General features: G+C 41.2%; 1 protein-coding gene and 1 long non-coding RNA gene across 5 annotated transcripts in view; both read right to left on the minus strand.

Moving 5' to 3' along the window:
* Nucleotides 1-5,418, minus strand: part of LOC148727027 (proto-oncogene tyrosine-protein kinase receptor Ret-like) — an 84,674-nt gene extending 79,256 nt beyond the window's left edge. For all 3 annotated transcript variants that reach the window (XM_088727236.1, XM_088727235.1, XM_088727237.1), the window contains exons 1-2: nt 5,139-5,418; nt 1,858-1,896 (exon numbers count right to left, since the gene is read on the minus strand). In XM_088727236.1, the coding sequence (XP_088583362.1) occupies nt 1,858-1,896; nt 5,139-5,190 (91 nt within the window). In that variant the 5' untranslated portion in view covers nt 5,191-5,418. The remainder of the gene's footprint in view (nt 1-1,857; nt 1,897-5,138) is intronic.
* Nucleotides 5,419-6,185: 767 nt separating this feature from the next.
* On the minus strand, nt 6,186-9,916 carry LOC111344943 (uncharacterized). Of its 2 annotated transcripts, XR_015989218.1 has the most exons (4): nt 7,856-9,916; nt 7,715-7,733; nt 7,339-7,435; nt 6,186-7,015 (listed from the first exon to the last, which is right to left on the minus strand). It is a non-coding gene; the product is annotated as an uncharacterized LOC111344943 (long non-coding RNA). The 2 variants fall into 2 exon arrangements; XR_002696217.2 differs by having other exon boundaries at nt 7,715-9,915.
* Between the last annotated feature and the right edge of the window lie 9,379 nt (nt 9,917-19,295).

The raw sequence follows: 19,295 nt of genomic DNA on the forward strand, positions 1-19,295 counted from the left end.
TATCCAAATTATTTCGTTACTCCCACCGACGCAGCCCCAAACAGTTTCTTTCGAAACTATCAGCCTTTATTCAAACCAAATTTAGTCGCTTACTTCGCGTTTTGAGGGACTGCTTCGTCGTTAATTTGGGTGATTCCTTCGCTTGTCACGGATGCAAACCGGGAAACCATTTTTTCCCGAGTTGCTCGGTAAATAGAAAAGGATATTCGGAATTTCACAAGCCAATCAGAGCGCCCCTTCAACGCTATCCACTGTTTTAGTGTATACTAACATCGGTTATTCGTTACAGAGACGCAGATTAGATAGTCTCCTTCAGCTTAGATATTCTCTGCGAAATTTACCCAGGTTGATTTATCCCAGATTGCAGTAAAAATAATGTGACTACCTTTAATTATAACTTAATTTAGTCCAGGCTTGTAAATTTGGCCCTTGCCGGTAGGATGCTAGAGACATCAAAACGCGAGCAAGGCAAGGCTGCGCTTAAACTTGTTTTCGCGCTTAAATAATGCAAACAGCGTCATTTCAATTTCCCTTTCTTTCATTTTCTATTAGCCACCCTGGAATTCACCTCATCAAGTGTCAATTACTTTTAAGCGAACTGCATTTTGCCACAAACTCCACTTGTAGGAGAAACGTTTACATACGCAGCAACCATTCAAGAAGCCCGCATTGTCGTGCTCACGCTAAAGCCCATGAAATAGGCTTCATTTCTCATAGTTCGAAGGAATTTTTACAGATTAACAAACTGAAGGCCGCAAAATATTTTTGGTAAGGGTTTACTGGGAATATTTTAGAATTTTCATTTCTGTAGTAAAATCACGAGATACGTTATCTTTGAGACAAATACCTGTGATTGAGTGTTTATAATTTGTCCCTGACGAAGAAACGGCGGTAGGCTAAATATTATTATAGCAGTTTATGGTCAGTGGTAACCGTTCGGATAATAGAGACTAATTCAGGTTAATTGTCGATGTGAGGGCATATTGTTACAGTCTCATAGCTAATTTACAATGTCACGCAAAAAATGGCAAAATTCTCTCTCTCTCTCTCTCTCTCTCTCTCTCTCTCTCTCTCTCTCTCTCTCTTTCTCTCTTACTCCCTGAATGTAGTTGCCTATGGAAACAATTAATTGCGCAATTTGGGTTTGAAAGTGGGGCAATTTTGGCGCAAAGTTTGAAAAGTGATTAATACAGCCTGTTGCGATTGCTTAGGGAAAGACGGAAAATGATGAATTATGATTTGGATTGGAAGCTTTTTCCGAGCCCAAAGAACTCCTGGTTTTGTTGTAATGGATTCTCGATATCGCACAAACAGGCCCACACAATATTGAGCAATAATCCCGTTTTTCAAGAAGAAAAGTAAAACCTTAGCCTTTTGTCTTGCCGGTATTTCTAAAATAGAAAGCTAAACATTGATTTACTTTGTCGCGCGTAAATGTTTTCTGTCGACCACCCGTCTATTCAAAAGCCAATAATCTAGAAAATGTCACAATGAGCTCGAGTTACCTTTTTCATTCTCTTCATATTTGATTCTCATTTCCTAGCAAAGGTTCACCGAGGAAATGTGACTGAAATGAAAGACGAAATCTTGCTTGGAAAAAGTGCAGCCTTAATTCAACAGCCGGTTCGCATAAAACGAGTGTTCTGTTTTGCCGTGATGTTATTGCCGCGAAGTTACAGCCAATGACATCACGACAAAACTAACTGCAGACATCAACTCTTAATTCTGACATAACGGCAAAACTGACCACTGACAACAACTCTTTATTCGAATGTGATGATTGCTACCGCTGAGGTTTAGGAAATTTCAGTCGCTATAACCGACAACAATTCTTCTTGATGCAATACTTTCACTTACCAGTAACACTTGCTGTTTTCGAGAGGGGCACTAAAATACCTGAAAAAAAAAAACCAGGGAATCTTATATCTGGATGGATTTTTATAATTCTTGTATACTGGAAATCACCAGCCGGTAATTATTGTCCCTTCCCTATTTCTCTGTGTTAGGGGCACTTAAAGTCTTTCGGTTGATTCGTTAACACTGAAGCATGACTTTTTTTTTAAGTTTTTTTTTGTTTGTTTGTTTGCTTCAGCAATTGAGAGTTGTTTCAAATTTTGCATCTCCTTTGTTCAGTTTGTTATCGGACAGTTTGTTATTGGGAAGTTTGTTATCGGACAGTTCAATAAGCTAGACACATTTAAAGTTGTAGTTTAAATCAACCAAATTAACCTTTGTAGACTTCGCGTATTTTTCTTTTCTTGAAAATTGTAATTTTATTAATTAATTGGACATAAGACTTCGTGTCGTCCAACTTTTTCTGTAATCATACAAGTGACAATTCGTGTGATTACAGACCAAATTCAACTCTACTCAGTCCTATTACCATAACAAAGTACTCTACGATAAGCCAATCGTAATTATAGATAGAATGGTTCATATAACTTGATTGGTAACACAAGACTTAATATTTCAAAATGTGAAACCATCCAAGCTATAATAGCTCCCAAACTGAAATAGTTCCTAAATTGAAATGGATCACAAACTGAAATAGTTCAGCAGGCCAGCATGCTGTCATCATTCTTCTTTTGTTTTGTTTTTGAACACGAAACTATACCTAACTTATGACAATCTCGAAGCGTGAAAACCTTCAATATCGGGGGTGGAAGCGGAATAATGAATAATGAATAACGGCTTTAAAAAGAAAATGAATAAGGAATAACGGCTTAAGAAGGAAATGAATAATTAATAATTAGGGTTTAATCGGGAATAAAGAATTATACCAAAAAAGAATCGCGTAAAGAAGCGATAGAGATCACGCGCTCGAAATTTGCAATCTTCGTCAAATCTTTGATGTCTTTGATGGTTTTTATGACCTTTCGGTGCCTTCCAGTCTCAGATTCTGGTCGCGGTATTCAATTACAGATCCTCCTTTGCCAGCTGATTGCGTAACTAGATAATGATGTGTGACCTTCATTGTCCTGCTACGCTGACATCAATTGCAGGAGTGAGCCAGCCAGGGTGGCGCGACGGAAAAAAGAGCCTGTTTTTAGAACCATCAGGCCTTTGTGTTTACAACAACCTTCTCTTTGTGTTGATTCTGGAAATGCGTCCATGAGAGTCCTTGACGTCGCAAGGCAGGTATCGAGAAAGAAAACTGCTCACACGTTAGAAGTCAGTACAAGCGAATCAGAAGAAGAGGAAGATGACATCCCCCTCACAGGAAAATACAAGATCACCTCTACCCTTGCCCTGACATCAACGTGTGGCATTCACTTGGTTAGGCCGTTTTCTGTTTGCTCAGGTCGTAGAATTATGCAAGATTACCCGGAGTTTTATATCGGTGACACAAAACAAGGAAAAGTATTCAAGATAACAGATGTTAAGCTCACAACTCAATGCAGTGGAAGACTTCGGGAACTATATCCAGCAGCTGCAAACAACATCAGTGTTGCTCTAGTGGCACTCGTCTTTTACCAAGAACAATTGTTTATTGCTAACGCGGACACAAATGAGCCGGGTATTTGTGTCATACATGCTAATCGGGGAACTCTGTTGTCTACTATTACTTCACCCCTGATCTCAACTCCTTCTGGAATGTGCCTTGCAGACAAATGTCTTTTCGTATCATGTGGGAATCATACCATTCTTAAAATTTCTCAGGTAGACACAAATGTGGCAATTGAACATTTTTCTGGAAAGTGTAACAAACCAGGCAATGAGGATGGCGTGGTCTCTTCAGCCAAGTTCCACTCTCCTCACGGTATTGCAAGCAAGGGATGTTCCTTACTTATTTGTGACTGTGGAAATAAGTCTATCCGACTTGTTACAAACGCTGAGCCCTTGATAAAACTGCCATCTTTTGTCTAACCATACGCTCAGGTGTTTTACATTGACCACTATAGGGGAGCCGCGAGATTTTCATTCCGTGAGGCAATATCTTTATTGGACAAACTAGTGGAATTCTTAATGATGTGGGACGAACAAACCAGGCAGAGGACCACTCGAACAGCAACTCAAGGTCCCGACCAAGTGTTGTCATACACAACTAGAAGATCAATGGAGATGATGCGTGGCAGCCTATCGCGACTGCAAAATTTTCTCTCCGAGTTAGGTGCTAAAGACCTTCTAGCACAAATTCGATTGTCTGCGCTGGTCACCCTTATGGTTGAAAATCTTTTTTCGCTTATGAGACAAGAGGATCCCATGCCTACTCAACTCGAGTACGGAATTAGACGCACAACCTGTGTAAGGGAACTGGAGAAGAGAATGTATCGTGGGCATTTCCACTACTTCACCGGGCCCAAAAGCTATTATCCGGACAAAGTATTGGATTCTCCTCCTCCTCCCAAGCCATCCATATCCCTAATCGAAGATCAAATGGAGAAACTATCCCATAGCGACACAAACGAGTTAAGGGAATTCGCTTCATCTTTCGAGAAGAGTGTTCGACAACATACTGTCAGAGACAAAAGCAAAGAAGATACTGGTCAATTGCCGTAAGCAATATCGTTCTCGTTGCAACAGCGTGAGCCACGTTCAAATGTTGCAACAAGTACTCTGCTACAGGGTGACACTCAGCAAGTACTTTGTCGGCAGTCCGTCCGTTATTGTGAAATTTTTTTCAAAGCAGGAGAAGTTGTCGCTGTGAAACACGGTCGACGAAGGGAGAAATGGGGTTTTTTCTTGGCTCTCCTTCTAAAGGATCTCTTAGTCGAGGACAGAACTGCAAATGAACTGCAGTTTACCGAAAATGTAATGGATATTATGTGGCTGGACAATAGCGAAACTGAGGACATGTTCCTGTTCAAAGAAGCGTACGAAGACCACAAACATTCGCCCTATTCTATTGTGGACCTATTCTATTGTGGACCGTTCACTTTAATGTTTTTCATTTCTGTTCATGTTATACTGAGTTTCGGCGCTTGACATTTTATAAACCTTTCTTTGTTTCTTTGCCGGCCCAGTGTTTTCATCAATAACCCAAGCTTACCTGGTTTTGAAATTTCAGTTTCTAATCTGTGATGTTACCTACTGGTTGTTCTGTAATAATCATCATGCGATAGAGCTCTCGAGCCACAAATGAGTTTAAAATAAAATTTTCTTTAAAAAATGAACTTATCATAATGAAAAGAGCTTACTTCCAAGAAGAAACATGAATGCTCCAAGCTTCATTCCCAATGTTTTAAACATCCTGAGGAGTAATCAGTCTTCCATTCCACAATAATAGGTTCTTTCTTACAGTAGAACGTCTGTAACCTATGCAACTCAATTCCCTTTCAAATGATATACAGTATTAGTGTACAAAGTCGAAAGTAGTACGTCAATTTAAGGTAGCTTGAAACAGTTTCCGAAACATCCAGTGACGATATTCAAAGCGCTCAAAAATCAACTTTCCCTCTTTGCAGTCGAACCAGGGACGTAGACTTTCAACAATGTATAACACAATCTTTCACTGCGAATAAATACAAAGGAATTTTCCATTTTTGGGGTCATTGCCCATATATAGGGGAATCCTTGTTTGCAATATTTGCCTCATTAGCATAAGCAATTCAGTTTCTGATGAAGCTAAAAATAAATCAGTTCTGAATATCGAAAGGTCAAAGTACGAATAACTCGGCCAATGAATACGAGCCTGATGCATTGAATACTTTTTGTGCAACACGGGTTTAAAAACTCAAAATTTTACATAGAATGTATGAGCTCATTTAGCGCTTTTGCCACCCAGAAATTTTTTTAGTTTTTGATGGACTATTTCTCCTTGAATATTACACCCAAAGAGCTAAAACTTTCACCATGTGCTAAGGTTTTCTAGCTCTTTAGCTGCCTGAAGTCAATTTGTGTCTAACATGCTTCCTTCTTTACGCAAAGCCGTATGCAAATGAGCAAAAATGTAAACAATGACGTCAGCATGAATCCGCCTATAGACTAATGAAGTCTTCACACAGCCAGTTTCAGAGTCTAATCGCCATTCAGAATTGCTGAAGGAAGGGGAAAGGAAGAAATGAGATACGGACATAACGGAGAAAAGTACGGTATTACGTTTCGCGTATGTCACGCGTTTGAGGATTGAATAATTTCATTCGTACAAGGAAATCAGGCCTGTTTCTGGGGGAACATAAAGAAATAGGCACGAGTTAACACTCTTTAACAGAATTATATTTCGTTTATCGTCATCTTAGTTATAAATATCACATTTTTAATGCAGCTATACCTTGTTCACCTTTTAAACACCTGAAAAATCAACAGGAAGTGAGAACTGCTTCTTTTCATATTAGAGACAAACATTCATTATTTCTTTCAAATCGTTCACTAGACTTTCTGGATTGTAAAAGAATTCCTGTAACCATTTCTAAAGGAGACGCTTTGCAAGAGTCTCTCCTTTTTAAGAATCATACAGCAATATTTTCATATCTTATAATTTTAATTGGAAAGTTTTCTGTAATGATCGAGATGATCATCTTAAAGTGCGATTACAACATTCACCTCAAACTTTGAAACAAGAGCAAGAACAGATATTATTTGCAAACTGCTCTATTTCAACAATCAGATTATAAGTGCGAGATTTCTATCGCGTAAAGGTTGGCCTGGGCTATAGTTGTTTTCGCTCAAAACCTGCTGGTCGTTCAATACTTAACAACAACACATGATCATGTTTTCATTTTACTTTGTTTGTGACAAAGCTCTGTTCGGCTATTCACTCTACTTTCTTTCTATCACGGAATAAATAGGGAGAAGCATGGCCAATCCGATTGCAGCATTTGTGATAGCACTCTAGTAGATTGGTACTGTGATAAGCATGGCGCCCAGCTGAGTAACCTTAAGAGGACGCGAACTCTTTCGCATATAAATCCAGAAGTCGTGAGTGATTTAGTAAAAAGGCGTCTCAATTGGCTTGTTAAGGCTAAAACGTTCAATTTCTTCATGATCTCGGAAAGCTCTTCGGCTATCTCACTCTTCATCTAGGCAGATCATCTCTCCCGGTATGTCAGGCAGGTCAATCCAAGGTCAATCCAGCCTGAAAAGAGAGAAGCGATGATTATTGAACTGTTTGACGGGGTTACTGCTGTCTCGCAGCTTAGGCTCCACAGCCTCCTCTCCTATAGAAACGTTTGCGACTATTCGCTCTGTAATTTGCGGAAGTTCGATCGCCCCCTTGAATAACTGAACTTACTGGTAACTGTATAATTGTAAATATTTCAGGCTTTCTTACTTTTAGTTTCGATCCTTTCTATAATGCATTAGAGTATACAGTCGGATTTAACTCTGGACCACCTTGTCATATGATAAATAGTATTTATTTAGTCAGTTCTACTGATCTTGCAGTCAATAAAAGCTTACAATTCATTATCCAAGTGTTGTGGTTCAGGCATTCTGTATCCTTCTTCAAGTAAGTTTGCAATTTTTTTCCCATCCATTCTTGGGTAAGGTGAACCGCCTGAAAGAGAAAAAACAAGACAATTAGAATGGAAATGTGTCGAACAACGGCCATCACTTGAAAGCACCACCGATATGTCAGCTAATGGAGTAGGGTTTATGTTATCGCGAAACCTGTTATCCTACCATTTCCCGAGTGTTTTGCGTTTGCATGTTAATTACCTGCAAGTGTTTGTACTTTTCATTCGTTGTATTGTGTTCCTGTGGCTGATTTTTATATCGTTGCGTAATGTTACGTAACTTATGTCGGGTAATTGATCACAAGAAATAAAGTTCTTACCTTTGTTCCACTAGTGCACCTGACAAGGAGAAAAAGGGGGAAAAAGGTTAAATCCTTGTGACGGAGGTAAAAATGTTTTGTCGTGCTTCATGATGGATCTTGCCCCACCCTTCTACCATATATAATGAAATTGTTACTCACCAGTCCTGTGTAGCCAGATTATGCAAATTATTAGAAGAAGGATGATGAAACCTAGGACTCCATTTAATGTTTTTAACATCCCGTCGTTACTTGAGCACTTTTCTTGTTCAGGACCTAAATTGATTGGTCTCTTTAGGCTCAATGTAAAATCAATCAAACAAGGTCTTGCAATTATCCTGGCCAAAATACAACTGTAATTACGTGGCTTCGGTTAGGGAACGAAAGAATGCGCACTCTGACTGGCTAAATACTAAAGCAAAACAGGACGTTACTCTCCCTGTGAAAGTTTGGAAAGCAAACTTTTGTTTGGAAGAATGAAACAACAACAAGAACAAAAAAAAGAAAATATATCTTTCAAAGAAAGGAAGAAGCCATGGAAACAACTGGAATTCTGTAGATCATTTTCGAAAGAATACCTGCTATGAACATACACGAAATCTTACCACTGAGATGCCATAGTAATGTAATTTCAGTTTATCGTGATCCCTCCTCGATTGATATTGGGAAACAATTCGTCTTTAGTTCTCTTTCGTATGTTTAATACTAAGATTAAGATGATAACGTTACGATCCACACATAACACAATTTTTTTAAGATATGATCTGAACATTTTTGGGTTTACATACGGACAACTAAATCCTAGATCGACGTGATAGTAAAATGCCCCGATACAAAGTTTCTCGGTATGAAATGAATGGACTGAGTCTGTTTGATGATAGCAAGCATAACAAAGTCGCAAAATCTTCATCCAACCAAACTTTGAATGGGTTTCTAATGCAAATAAAACGAATATTTCTTACTTTTGTGATTGAGAGGGGAAAATAAAAAACACACAATTTTACGTTTTTCTCATCCATATTCTCTCAAACAAGAGGTCCACGTGAGTTCCGAAATCTACCAGAATATCGATTATGTGGACAGGTAAAATCGAATAGAAAAGGTTTAAAATTGATCGGTGTTGGTTTGAAACTTTGTAAACGATTGCCTCAATTACAATATCTACTCTGTACTGTGACTTGTTAGGGTCTGTAGTCTAACAGCGTGGCCCCTTGAACTTTGTGAAAATGTAGGTATATCAACCTCGTAGTGTTTCACTCGCTTTAGTTCGTAACATCGAAGTACGATCTCTGACTAGTTTTCAGAGTACCTATAAGAAAGAGAAGCAGTCACCTGTGGGAGTTGTTTGGGATGATGCGGTAACTATACTTGATGCTGGTTTAACTGGGAAAAAATGACATAGAACTTAGTTGCATTGGAGGAAAAGAATACAGAAGAAATTCTTGAAACCTCTCGCGTTTTGTCCTATATTTTGGTGACGAGTTTGCTGAAGATGTGGCGGACGTCTGCCCCAAATTCGATAGATAATTTAGATTTATTAGGAATTATGCTAAACCCCATTCAACTTACCAATACGTAGCAAAAACCTGACAGTTGCATTTCCCACTTCATTTTTTGCAAAACAGGTATACCATCCTTGGTCGCTTGAAGCAGCATTCTTAACCCCGAAAAATGAGCGGTTTGTCATTTTTTTGCCGCTGGTGTCATTTCCTTTGTGCCACGTGATGACAGCGGAGGATTTCTATTATCAACGTGGCAACTAATAGACCTGTCTTCTCCTGACTCCAATTTAATAATGGCACTTGACTGGGTGGCTGATGGTGCATCTAGAAACGAAAAGGGTTAGATGAATAACTGCTTTCTTAGTCAAGGTAAATATTACATGTACCTTAGATAGTTAAACAGCTGCGCAAGCAGTTACTGAAGACATAAGTCTTTATCTATGTAAACACCCCATATGTATTTCTAATCATTTTTAATCATTTTATTCGATTTAATCATTGTAATTTTTCCCATCAATATATAATTTTACTGTAACATCAGATATGTAATTTTATCGGATGGTTTTTTAATAAAGCGAATTTATTTATTTATTTTATCCACCCAAATGGTATTTGTACTTTTTATGATGTGATATTTCTATAATTAAATCCACTATACTGATAAGGAATTAGACTATTTTGATTCTACCTAAGCCAAATCATTAAGATTAAAAACTTCGTCAATATTAAAACATTTAGATGAGGAGTTCATTTCTTTCGGGAATATGAAGATTTATTATCCAACTACGCTTCGTAGATTACAAATAAGGCCATAGACGAGTACAAATATCACGCGGTATTTGTACTCGTCTAAGGCCCTATGTGCCCCGAGGCATGGAAAGGCTTGATGATTTGTATTCGTCTGTGGTAGAGTACCGGTTAAATAGGTTTTCTCGCATCGCCCAAGCGAAAAGTTGGATTGTAGTTACGACAAAAAAAAATGGCACACAATTTGATTCATATTTCCGACAACGAAGAGTCAGAATGGCTGGCAAATATAGATGAAAGTTTATTAGATGAATCAAACGAAGAAAAACTGCTTCATTTGATGAAGAAAATAGAAACAGCAACACGACAATGCGCCAATTCCGTTCCGCTACCTACTACAGCTTCTACAGCTATTACACCTACTACAGCTACTACACCTACTACAACTACTACACCTACTACACCTACCACACCTATTACAGCTACTACAGTTACTACACCTACTACAGCTACTACACCTACTACACCTACTACAGCTACTACGGCTACTACGGCTACTACGGCTACTACGGCTACTACGGCTACTACGGCTACTACAGCTACTACACCTACTACAGCTGCTACACCTACTGCAGCTACTAGAGCTACTACAGCTACTACGCCTACTACAGCTACTAGGGCTACCACACCTACTACACCTACTACACCTACTACACGTACTACAGCTACAACACCTACCACAGCTGCTACAGCTACTACAGCTCCTACACCTACTACAGCTACTACACCTACTACAGCTACTACACCTACTACAGCTACTACACCTACTACAGCTACTACACCTACTACAGCTACTACACCTACTACAGCTACTACACATACTACACCTACTACAGCTACTACAGCTACTACAGCTACTACAGCTACTACAGCTGCTACACCTCCTACAGCCACTACACCTACTACAGCTACTACACCTACTACAGCTACTAGGGCTACTACACCTACTACAGCTACTACACCTGCTACACGTACTACAGCTACTACAGCTACTACACTTACTACACCTACTACAGCTAATACACCTGCTACAGCTACTACAGCTACTACACCTACTACACGTGCTACAGCTACTACGCCTACTAACGCTACTACAGCTACTACACCTACTACAGCTACTACAGCTACTACAGCTACTACAGCTACTACAGCTACTACAGCTGCTACATCTACTACACCTACTACAGCTACTACAGCTACAACAGCTACTACACCTACTACAGCTACTAGGGCTACTACACCTACTACAGCTACTACACCTACTAGACATACTACACGTACTACAGCTACTACAGCTGCTACACCTACTACAGCTACTACAGCTACTACAGCTACTACAGCTACTACACCTACTACAGCTACTAGGGCTACTAGACCTACTACAGCTACTACACCTACTACACCTACTACACGTACTACAGCTACTACAGCTGCTACACCTACTACACCTACTACAGCTACTACAGCTACTACAGCTACTACACCTACTACAGCTACTAGGGCTACTACACCTACTACAGCTACTACACCTACTACACCTGATACAAGTACTACAGCTACTACACCTACTACAGCTACTACAGCCACTACAGCTACTACAGTTACTACAGCTGCTACACCTACTACACCTACTACACCTACTACAGCTGCTACAGCTGCTACACCTACTACAGCTACTACAGCTACTACAGCTACTACAGGTACTCCAGGTACTACACCTACTACAGCTACTACAGGTACTACAGCTACTACAGCTACTACACCTACTACAGCTACTAGGGCTACTACACCTACTACAGCTACTAAACCTACTACACCTGATACACGTACTACAGCTACTACACCTACTACAGCTACTACACGTACTACACCTACTACACCTACTACAGCTACTACACCTGCTACAGCTACTACACCTACTACAGCTACTACACCTACTACAGCTACTACACCTACTACAGCTACTAGGGCTACTACACCTACTACAGCTACTACACCTACTACACCTACTGCACCTACTACAACTACTACAGCTACTACACCTACTACAGCTACTACACCTACTACACCTACTAGGGCTACTACACCTACTACACCTACTACACCTATTACACCTAGTGCACATACAACACCTTCTACAACTATTACACCTGCTACAGCTGCTACAGCTACTAGACCTACTACACCTACTACAGCTACTACAGCTATTACACCTAGTACACCTACTACACGTACTACAGCTACTACACCTACTACACCTACTACAGCTACTACACCTACTACACCTACTACACCTACTACACCTACTACACGTTTTACACCTACTACAGCTACTACACCTGCTACAGCTACTACAGCTACTACACCTACTACACCTACAACACCTTCTACAGCTATTACACCTACTACAGCTACTACACCTACTACAGCTACTACACCTACTAAACCTACTACACTTACTGCAGCTACTACACCAACTACACCTACTACACGTATTACAGCTACTACAGCTACTACACCTACTACAGATACTACAGCTACAACACCTACCACAGCTACTACAGCTACTACAGATACTACAGCTCCTACACCTACTACAGCTACTACACCTACTACAGCTACTACACCTACTGCAGCTACTACACCTACTACAGCTACTACACCTACCACAGCTACTACACCTACTACAGCTACTACACATACTACACCTACTACAGCTACTACAGCTACTACAGCTACTACAGCTACTACACCTACTACAGCTACTACACTTGCTACACGTACTACAGCTACTACAGCTACTACACTTACTACACCTACTACAGCTAATACACCTGCTACAGCTACTACACCTACTACACCTACTACACGTGCTACAGCTACTACGCCTACTACAGCTACTACAGCTACTACACCTACTACAGCTACTATAGCTACTACAACTACTACAGCTGCTACACCTACTACAACTACTACAGCTACTACAGCTACTACAGCTACTACAGCTACTACACCTACTACAGCTACTACAGCTACTACACCTGCTACAGCTACTACACCTACTAAAGCTACTACAGCTACTACAGCTACTACACCTACTACAGCTACTAGGGCTACTACACCTACTACAGCTACTACACCTACTACACCTACTACACCCACTGCACCTACTACAACTACTACAGCTACTACACCTACTACAGCTACTACACCTACTACAGCTACTACAGCTACTACAGCTACTACACCTACTACAGCTACTACACCTACTACAGCTACTACAGCTATTACACCTAGTACACCTACTACACGTACTACAGCTACCACACCTACTACACCTACTACAGCTACTACAGCTACTACAGCTACTACACCTACTACAGCTACTACAGGTACTACACCTACTACACCTACTACAGCTACTACACCTGCTACAGCTACTACACCTACTACAGCTACTACACCTACTACAGCTACTACACCTACTACAGCTACTAGGGCTACTACACCTACTACAGCTACTACACCTACTACACCTACTGCACCTACTACAACTACTACAGCTACTACACCTACTACAGCTACTACACCTACTACACCTACTAGGGCTACTACACCTACTACACCTACTACACCTATTACACCTAGTGCACCTACAACACCTTCTACAACTATTACACCTGCTACACTTCCTACAGCTACTAGACCTACTACACCTACTACAGCTACTACAGCTATTACACCTAGTACACCTACTACACGTACTACAGCTACTACACCTACTACACCTACTACAGCTACTACACCTACTACACCTACTACACCTACTACACCTACTACACGTTTTACAGCTACTACAGCTACTACACCTGCTACAGCTACTACAGCTACTACACCTACTACACCTACAACACCTTCTACAGCTATTACACCTACTACAGCTACTACACCTACTACAGCTACTACACCTACTAAACCTACTACACTTACTACAGCTACTACACCAACTACACCTACTACACGTATTACAGCTACTACAGCTACTACACCTACTACAGATACTACAGCTACAACACCTACCACAGCTACTACAGCTACTACAGCTACCACAGCTCCTACACCTACTACAGCTACTACACCTACTACACCTACTACAGCTACTACACCTACTACAGCTACTTCACCTACTACAGCTACTACACCTACTACAGCTACTACACCTACTACAGCTACCACACATACTACACCTCCTACAGCTACTACAGCTACTACAGCTACTACAGCTACTACAGCTGCTACACCTGCTACAGCTACTACACCTACTACAGCTACTACAGCTACTACAGCTACTACACCTACTACACCTACTACAGCTACTACACCTACTACAGCTACTACACCTGCTACACGCACTACAGCTACTACAGCTACTACACTTCCTACACCTACTACAGCTAATACACCTGCTACAGCTACTACACCTACTACACCTACTACACGTGCTACAGCTACTACGCCTACTACAGCTACTACAGCTACTACACCTACTACAGCTACTACAGCTACTACACCTACTACAGCTGCTACACCTACTACAGCTACTACAGCTACTACACCTACTACAGCTACTAGGGCTACTACACCTACTACAGCTACTACACCTACTACACCTACTACACGTACTACAGCTACTACAGCTGCTACACCTACTACAGCTACTACAGCTACTACAGCTGCTACACCTACTACAGCTACTAGGGCTACTACACCTACTACAACTACTACACCTAATACACGTACTACACCTACTACACCTACTACAGCTACTACACCTGCTACAGCTACTACACCTACTACAGCTACTACACCTACTAAACCTACTACACTTACTAAATCTACTACACCAACTACACCTACTACACGTATTATAGCTACTACAGCTACTACACCTACTACAGATACTACAGCTACAACACCTACCACAGCTACTACAGCTACTACAGCTACCACAGCTCTTACACCTACTACAGCTACTACACCTACTACAGCTACTACACCTACTACAGCTACTAGGGCTACTACACCTACTACAGCTACTACACCTGCTACACGTACTACAGCTACTACAGCTACTACACTTCCTACACCTACTACAGCTAATACACCTGCTACAGCTATTACACCTACTACACCTACTACACCTACTACACGTGCTACAGCTACTACGCCTACTACAGCTAGTACAGCTACTACACCTACTACAGCTATTACAGCTACTACACCTACTACAGCTGCTACACCTACTACAGCTACTACAGCTACTACACCTACTACAGCTACTAGGGCTACTACACCTACTACAGCTACTACACCTACTACACCTACTACACGTACTACAGCTACTACAGCTGCTACACCTACTACAGCTACTACAGCTACTACAGCTGCTACACCTACTACAGCTACTAGGGCTACTACACCTACTACAGCTACTACACCTAATACACGTACTACACCTACTACACCTACTACAGCTACTACACCTGCTACAGCTACTACACCTACTACAGCTACTACGCCTACTACAGCTACTACACCTACTACAGCTACTAGGGCTACTACGCCTACTACAGCTACTACACCTACTACACCTACTACACCTACTACACCTACTACACCTACTACACCTACTGCACCTACTACAACTACTACAGCTACTACACCTACTACAGCTACTACACCTACTACACCTACCAGGGCTACTACACCTAATACACCTACTACACCTACTACACCTACAACACCTTCTACAACTATTACACCTGCTACAGCTGCTACAGCTACTAGACCTACTACACCTACTACAGCTACTACAGCTACTACACCTACTACACCTACTACACGTACTAGAGCTACTACACCTACTACACCTACTACAGCTACTACACCTACTACAGCTACTACACCTACTGCACCTACTACACGTTTTACAGCTACTACAGCTACTACACCTACTACACCTACAACACCTTCTACAGCTATTACACCTACTACAGCTACTACACCTACTACACCTACTACAGCTACTACACCTACTACAGCTACTACACGTACTACAGCTACTACATCTACTTCAGCTACTATAGCTACTACAGCTACTACATCTACTTTAGCTACTACAGCTACTACACTTCCTACACCTACTACAGCTAATACACCTGCTACAGCTATTACACCTACTACACCTACTACACCTACTACACGTGCTACAGCTACTACGCCTACTACAGCTAGTACAGCTACTACACCTACTACAGCTATTACAGCTACTACACCTACTACAGCTGCTACACCTACTACAGCTACTACAGCTACTACACCTACTACAGCTACTAGGGCTACTACACCTACTACAGCTACTACACCTACTACACCTACTACACGTACTACAGCTACTACAGCTGCTACACCTACTACAGCTACTACAGCTACTACAGCTGCTACACCTACTACAGCTACTAGGGCTACTACACCTACTACAGCTACTACACCTAATACACGTACTACACCTACTACACCTACTACAGCTACTACACCTGCTACAGCTACTACACCTACTACAGCTACTACGCCTACTACAGCTACTACACCTACTACAGCTACTAGGGCTACTACGCCTACTACAGCTACTACACCTACTACACCTACTACACCTACTACACCTACTACACCTACTACACCTACTGCACCTACTACAACTACTACAGCTACTACACCTACTACAGCTACTACACCTACTACACCTACCAGGGCTACTACACCTAATACACCTACTACACCTACAACACCTTCTACAACTATTACACCTGCTACAGCTGCTACAGCTACTAGACCTACTACACCTACTACAGCTACTACAGCTACTACACCTACTACACCTACTACACGTACTAGAGCTACTACACCTACTACACCTACTACAGCTACTACACCTACTACAGCTACTACACCTACTGCACCTACTACACGTTTTACAGCTACTACAGCTACTACACCTACTACACCTACAACACCTTCTACAGCTATTACACCTACTACAGCTACTACACCTACTACACCTACTACAGCTACTACACCTACTACAGCTACTACACGTACTACAGCTACTACATCTACTTCAGCTACTATAGCTACTACAGCTACTACATCTACTTTAGCTACTACAGCTACTACACTTACTACACCTACTACAGCTAATACAGCCACGAGACCTACTACTGCTACTACACCTACTACAGCTACTACACCTACTACAGCTACTACACCTACTACACCTACTACACGTTTTACATCTACTACAGCTACCACACCTGCTACACCTACAACACCTTCTACAGCTATTACACCTACTACAGCTACTACACCTACTACAGCTACTACACCTACTACAGCTACTACACCTACTACAGCTACTACATCTACTTCAGCTACTATAGCTACTACAGCTACTACATCTACTTTAGCTACTACAGCTACTACACTTACTACACCTACTACAGCTAATACAGCCCCTAGACCTACTACTGCTACTACACCTACTACAGCTATTACACCTACTACATCTACCTCAGCTACTACAGCTACTACACTTACTACAGCTACTACACCTTCTACAGCTACTACACCTTCTACAGCTACTACTCTTTCTACAGCTACTACACCTAGTACACCTACTACAGCTACTACACCTACTAGAGCTACTACACCCACTACAGCTACTACACCTAGTACACCTACTACACGTACTACAGCTACTACAGCTACTACACCTACTACACCTACTACAGCTGCTACAACTACTACAGCTACTACAGCTACTACAGCTACTACACCTACTACAGCTACTACACCTACTACAGCTGCTACAACTACTACAGCTACTACACCTACTTTAACCGCCGCCTGGTTAGCTAAATTGGGAGAGCACCGGACTGCTGTGCGGGAGGTCGAGAGTTTAATACCGGCCGGACCAACACTCAGGGTCTTAAAATTAATTGATGAGAATATGCTTCCTTTCTTTAACATCAAGAAATGGTTAGATGTAGTAGTCTTCTCGGATAGGGACGAATAAATGGAGGTCCTGTCTCCTGCAGGGTTGGGGTAGGAGACGTTAATTTCCCACGCATGAGATTACTGTGTGATGGATGTCCTCCCTGGGGTGGGTTGGGTGGGTAGGTGAAATCGCTACGGACTAAACACGGCTGCCAGAGGCGCCTGTCTGATTTCAACCTTAAAATTGTAACTAAACACGTATGTTGTTTAGAGAAATAGAGACCTTTACCTTACTCTAAATACTCCACCAACTACACCTACTACACCTACTACACCTACTACAGCTGCTACACCTACTACACCCACTAGAGCCACTATACCTACTACAGCTACTACACATACTCCACCTACTATAGCTACTACACCTACTACACCTGTGATTCAAAACTGAGTCACCGTAACAGCCGAATAATCCTTCTGTGGCCGGTTGAATTTCGGTGGGAAAAAAAGACCTAAAAGGTAAAACATTTTTGTCTCGAGTAAGAGGTGGTGTGCGATCTGGATTCCTAAGCTGCCTGCCTTGTCGCAATTTTAAACTATGGAGAGCGAGCCGAATCAACCGCCGAACTTTGAAAGCCCCAAACGGGCGATTTTGAGGGTTTCTGGAAGAAAAAAGCGCTTAGCACTGAAAAAGGATAGGCGCTATATAAATATTTTATTATTATTATTATTATTATTATAATAAAAACACTTCCAAACAAGTAATGAACTATTAAGCTTTATTCGGAGCTGATTGTTTTTGAAGACTGACTACTAGCGAAACATTCTAGAGGTAATATATTTGAACTACATTTATAACGGCCATGTAAATGCCACAGGACCCATTAGAAACCCGAAATCACGGATATTTAAGATGGTAAGCCTGTGTTGTAGTGCGCAAGAGTCACGTCAGAAGACATGCTCTAGGTATACACATATGTTAGATCGATCTCAAAGTATGTTGCGTAAGTGTGGCAAGATATTCCTGTATACCTTTCTGACGCCACTGAATCTATACAAAGAGCTTTAAGAATAATCTTTTCAATCGCTAGTTATCAACATATCCCATAACAGTTAAGCTCAGGAAACACTAAACCCTCTACAACAACAAAAAGGGCAAAGAGAGCAAATGACTTTTTCACTTTTAGGTTCTCGTGATTCCAATTATTGATACTTGTTAAACAACAACAAACATATGAAAC

Source organism: Stylophora pistillata, chromosome 7 (assembly GCF_964205215.1).
Source record: "Stylophora pistillata chromosome 7, jaStyPist1.2, whole genome shotgun sequence".
Taxonomy (NCBI): domain Eukaryota; kingdom Metazoa; phylum Cnidaria; class Anthozoa; order Scleractinia; family Pocilloporidae; genus Stylophora; species Stylophora pistillata.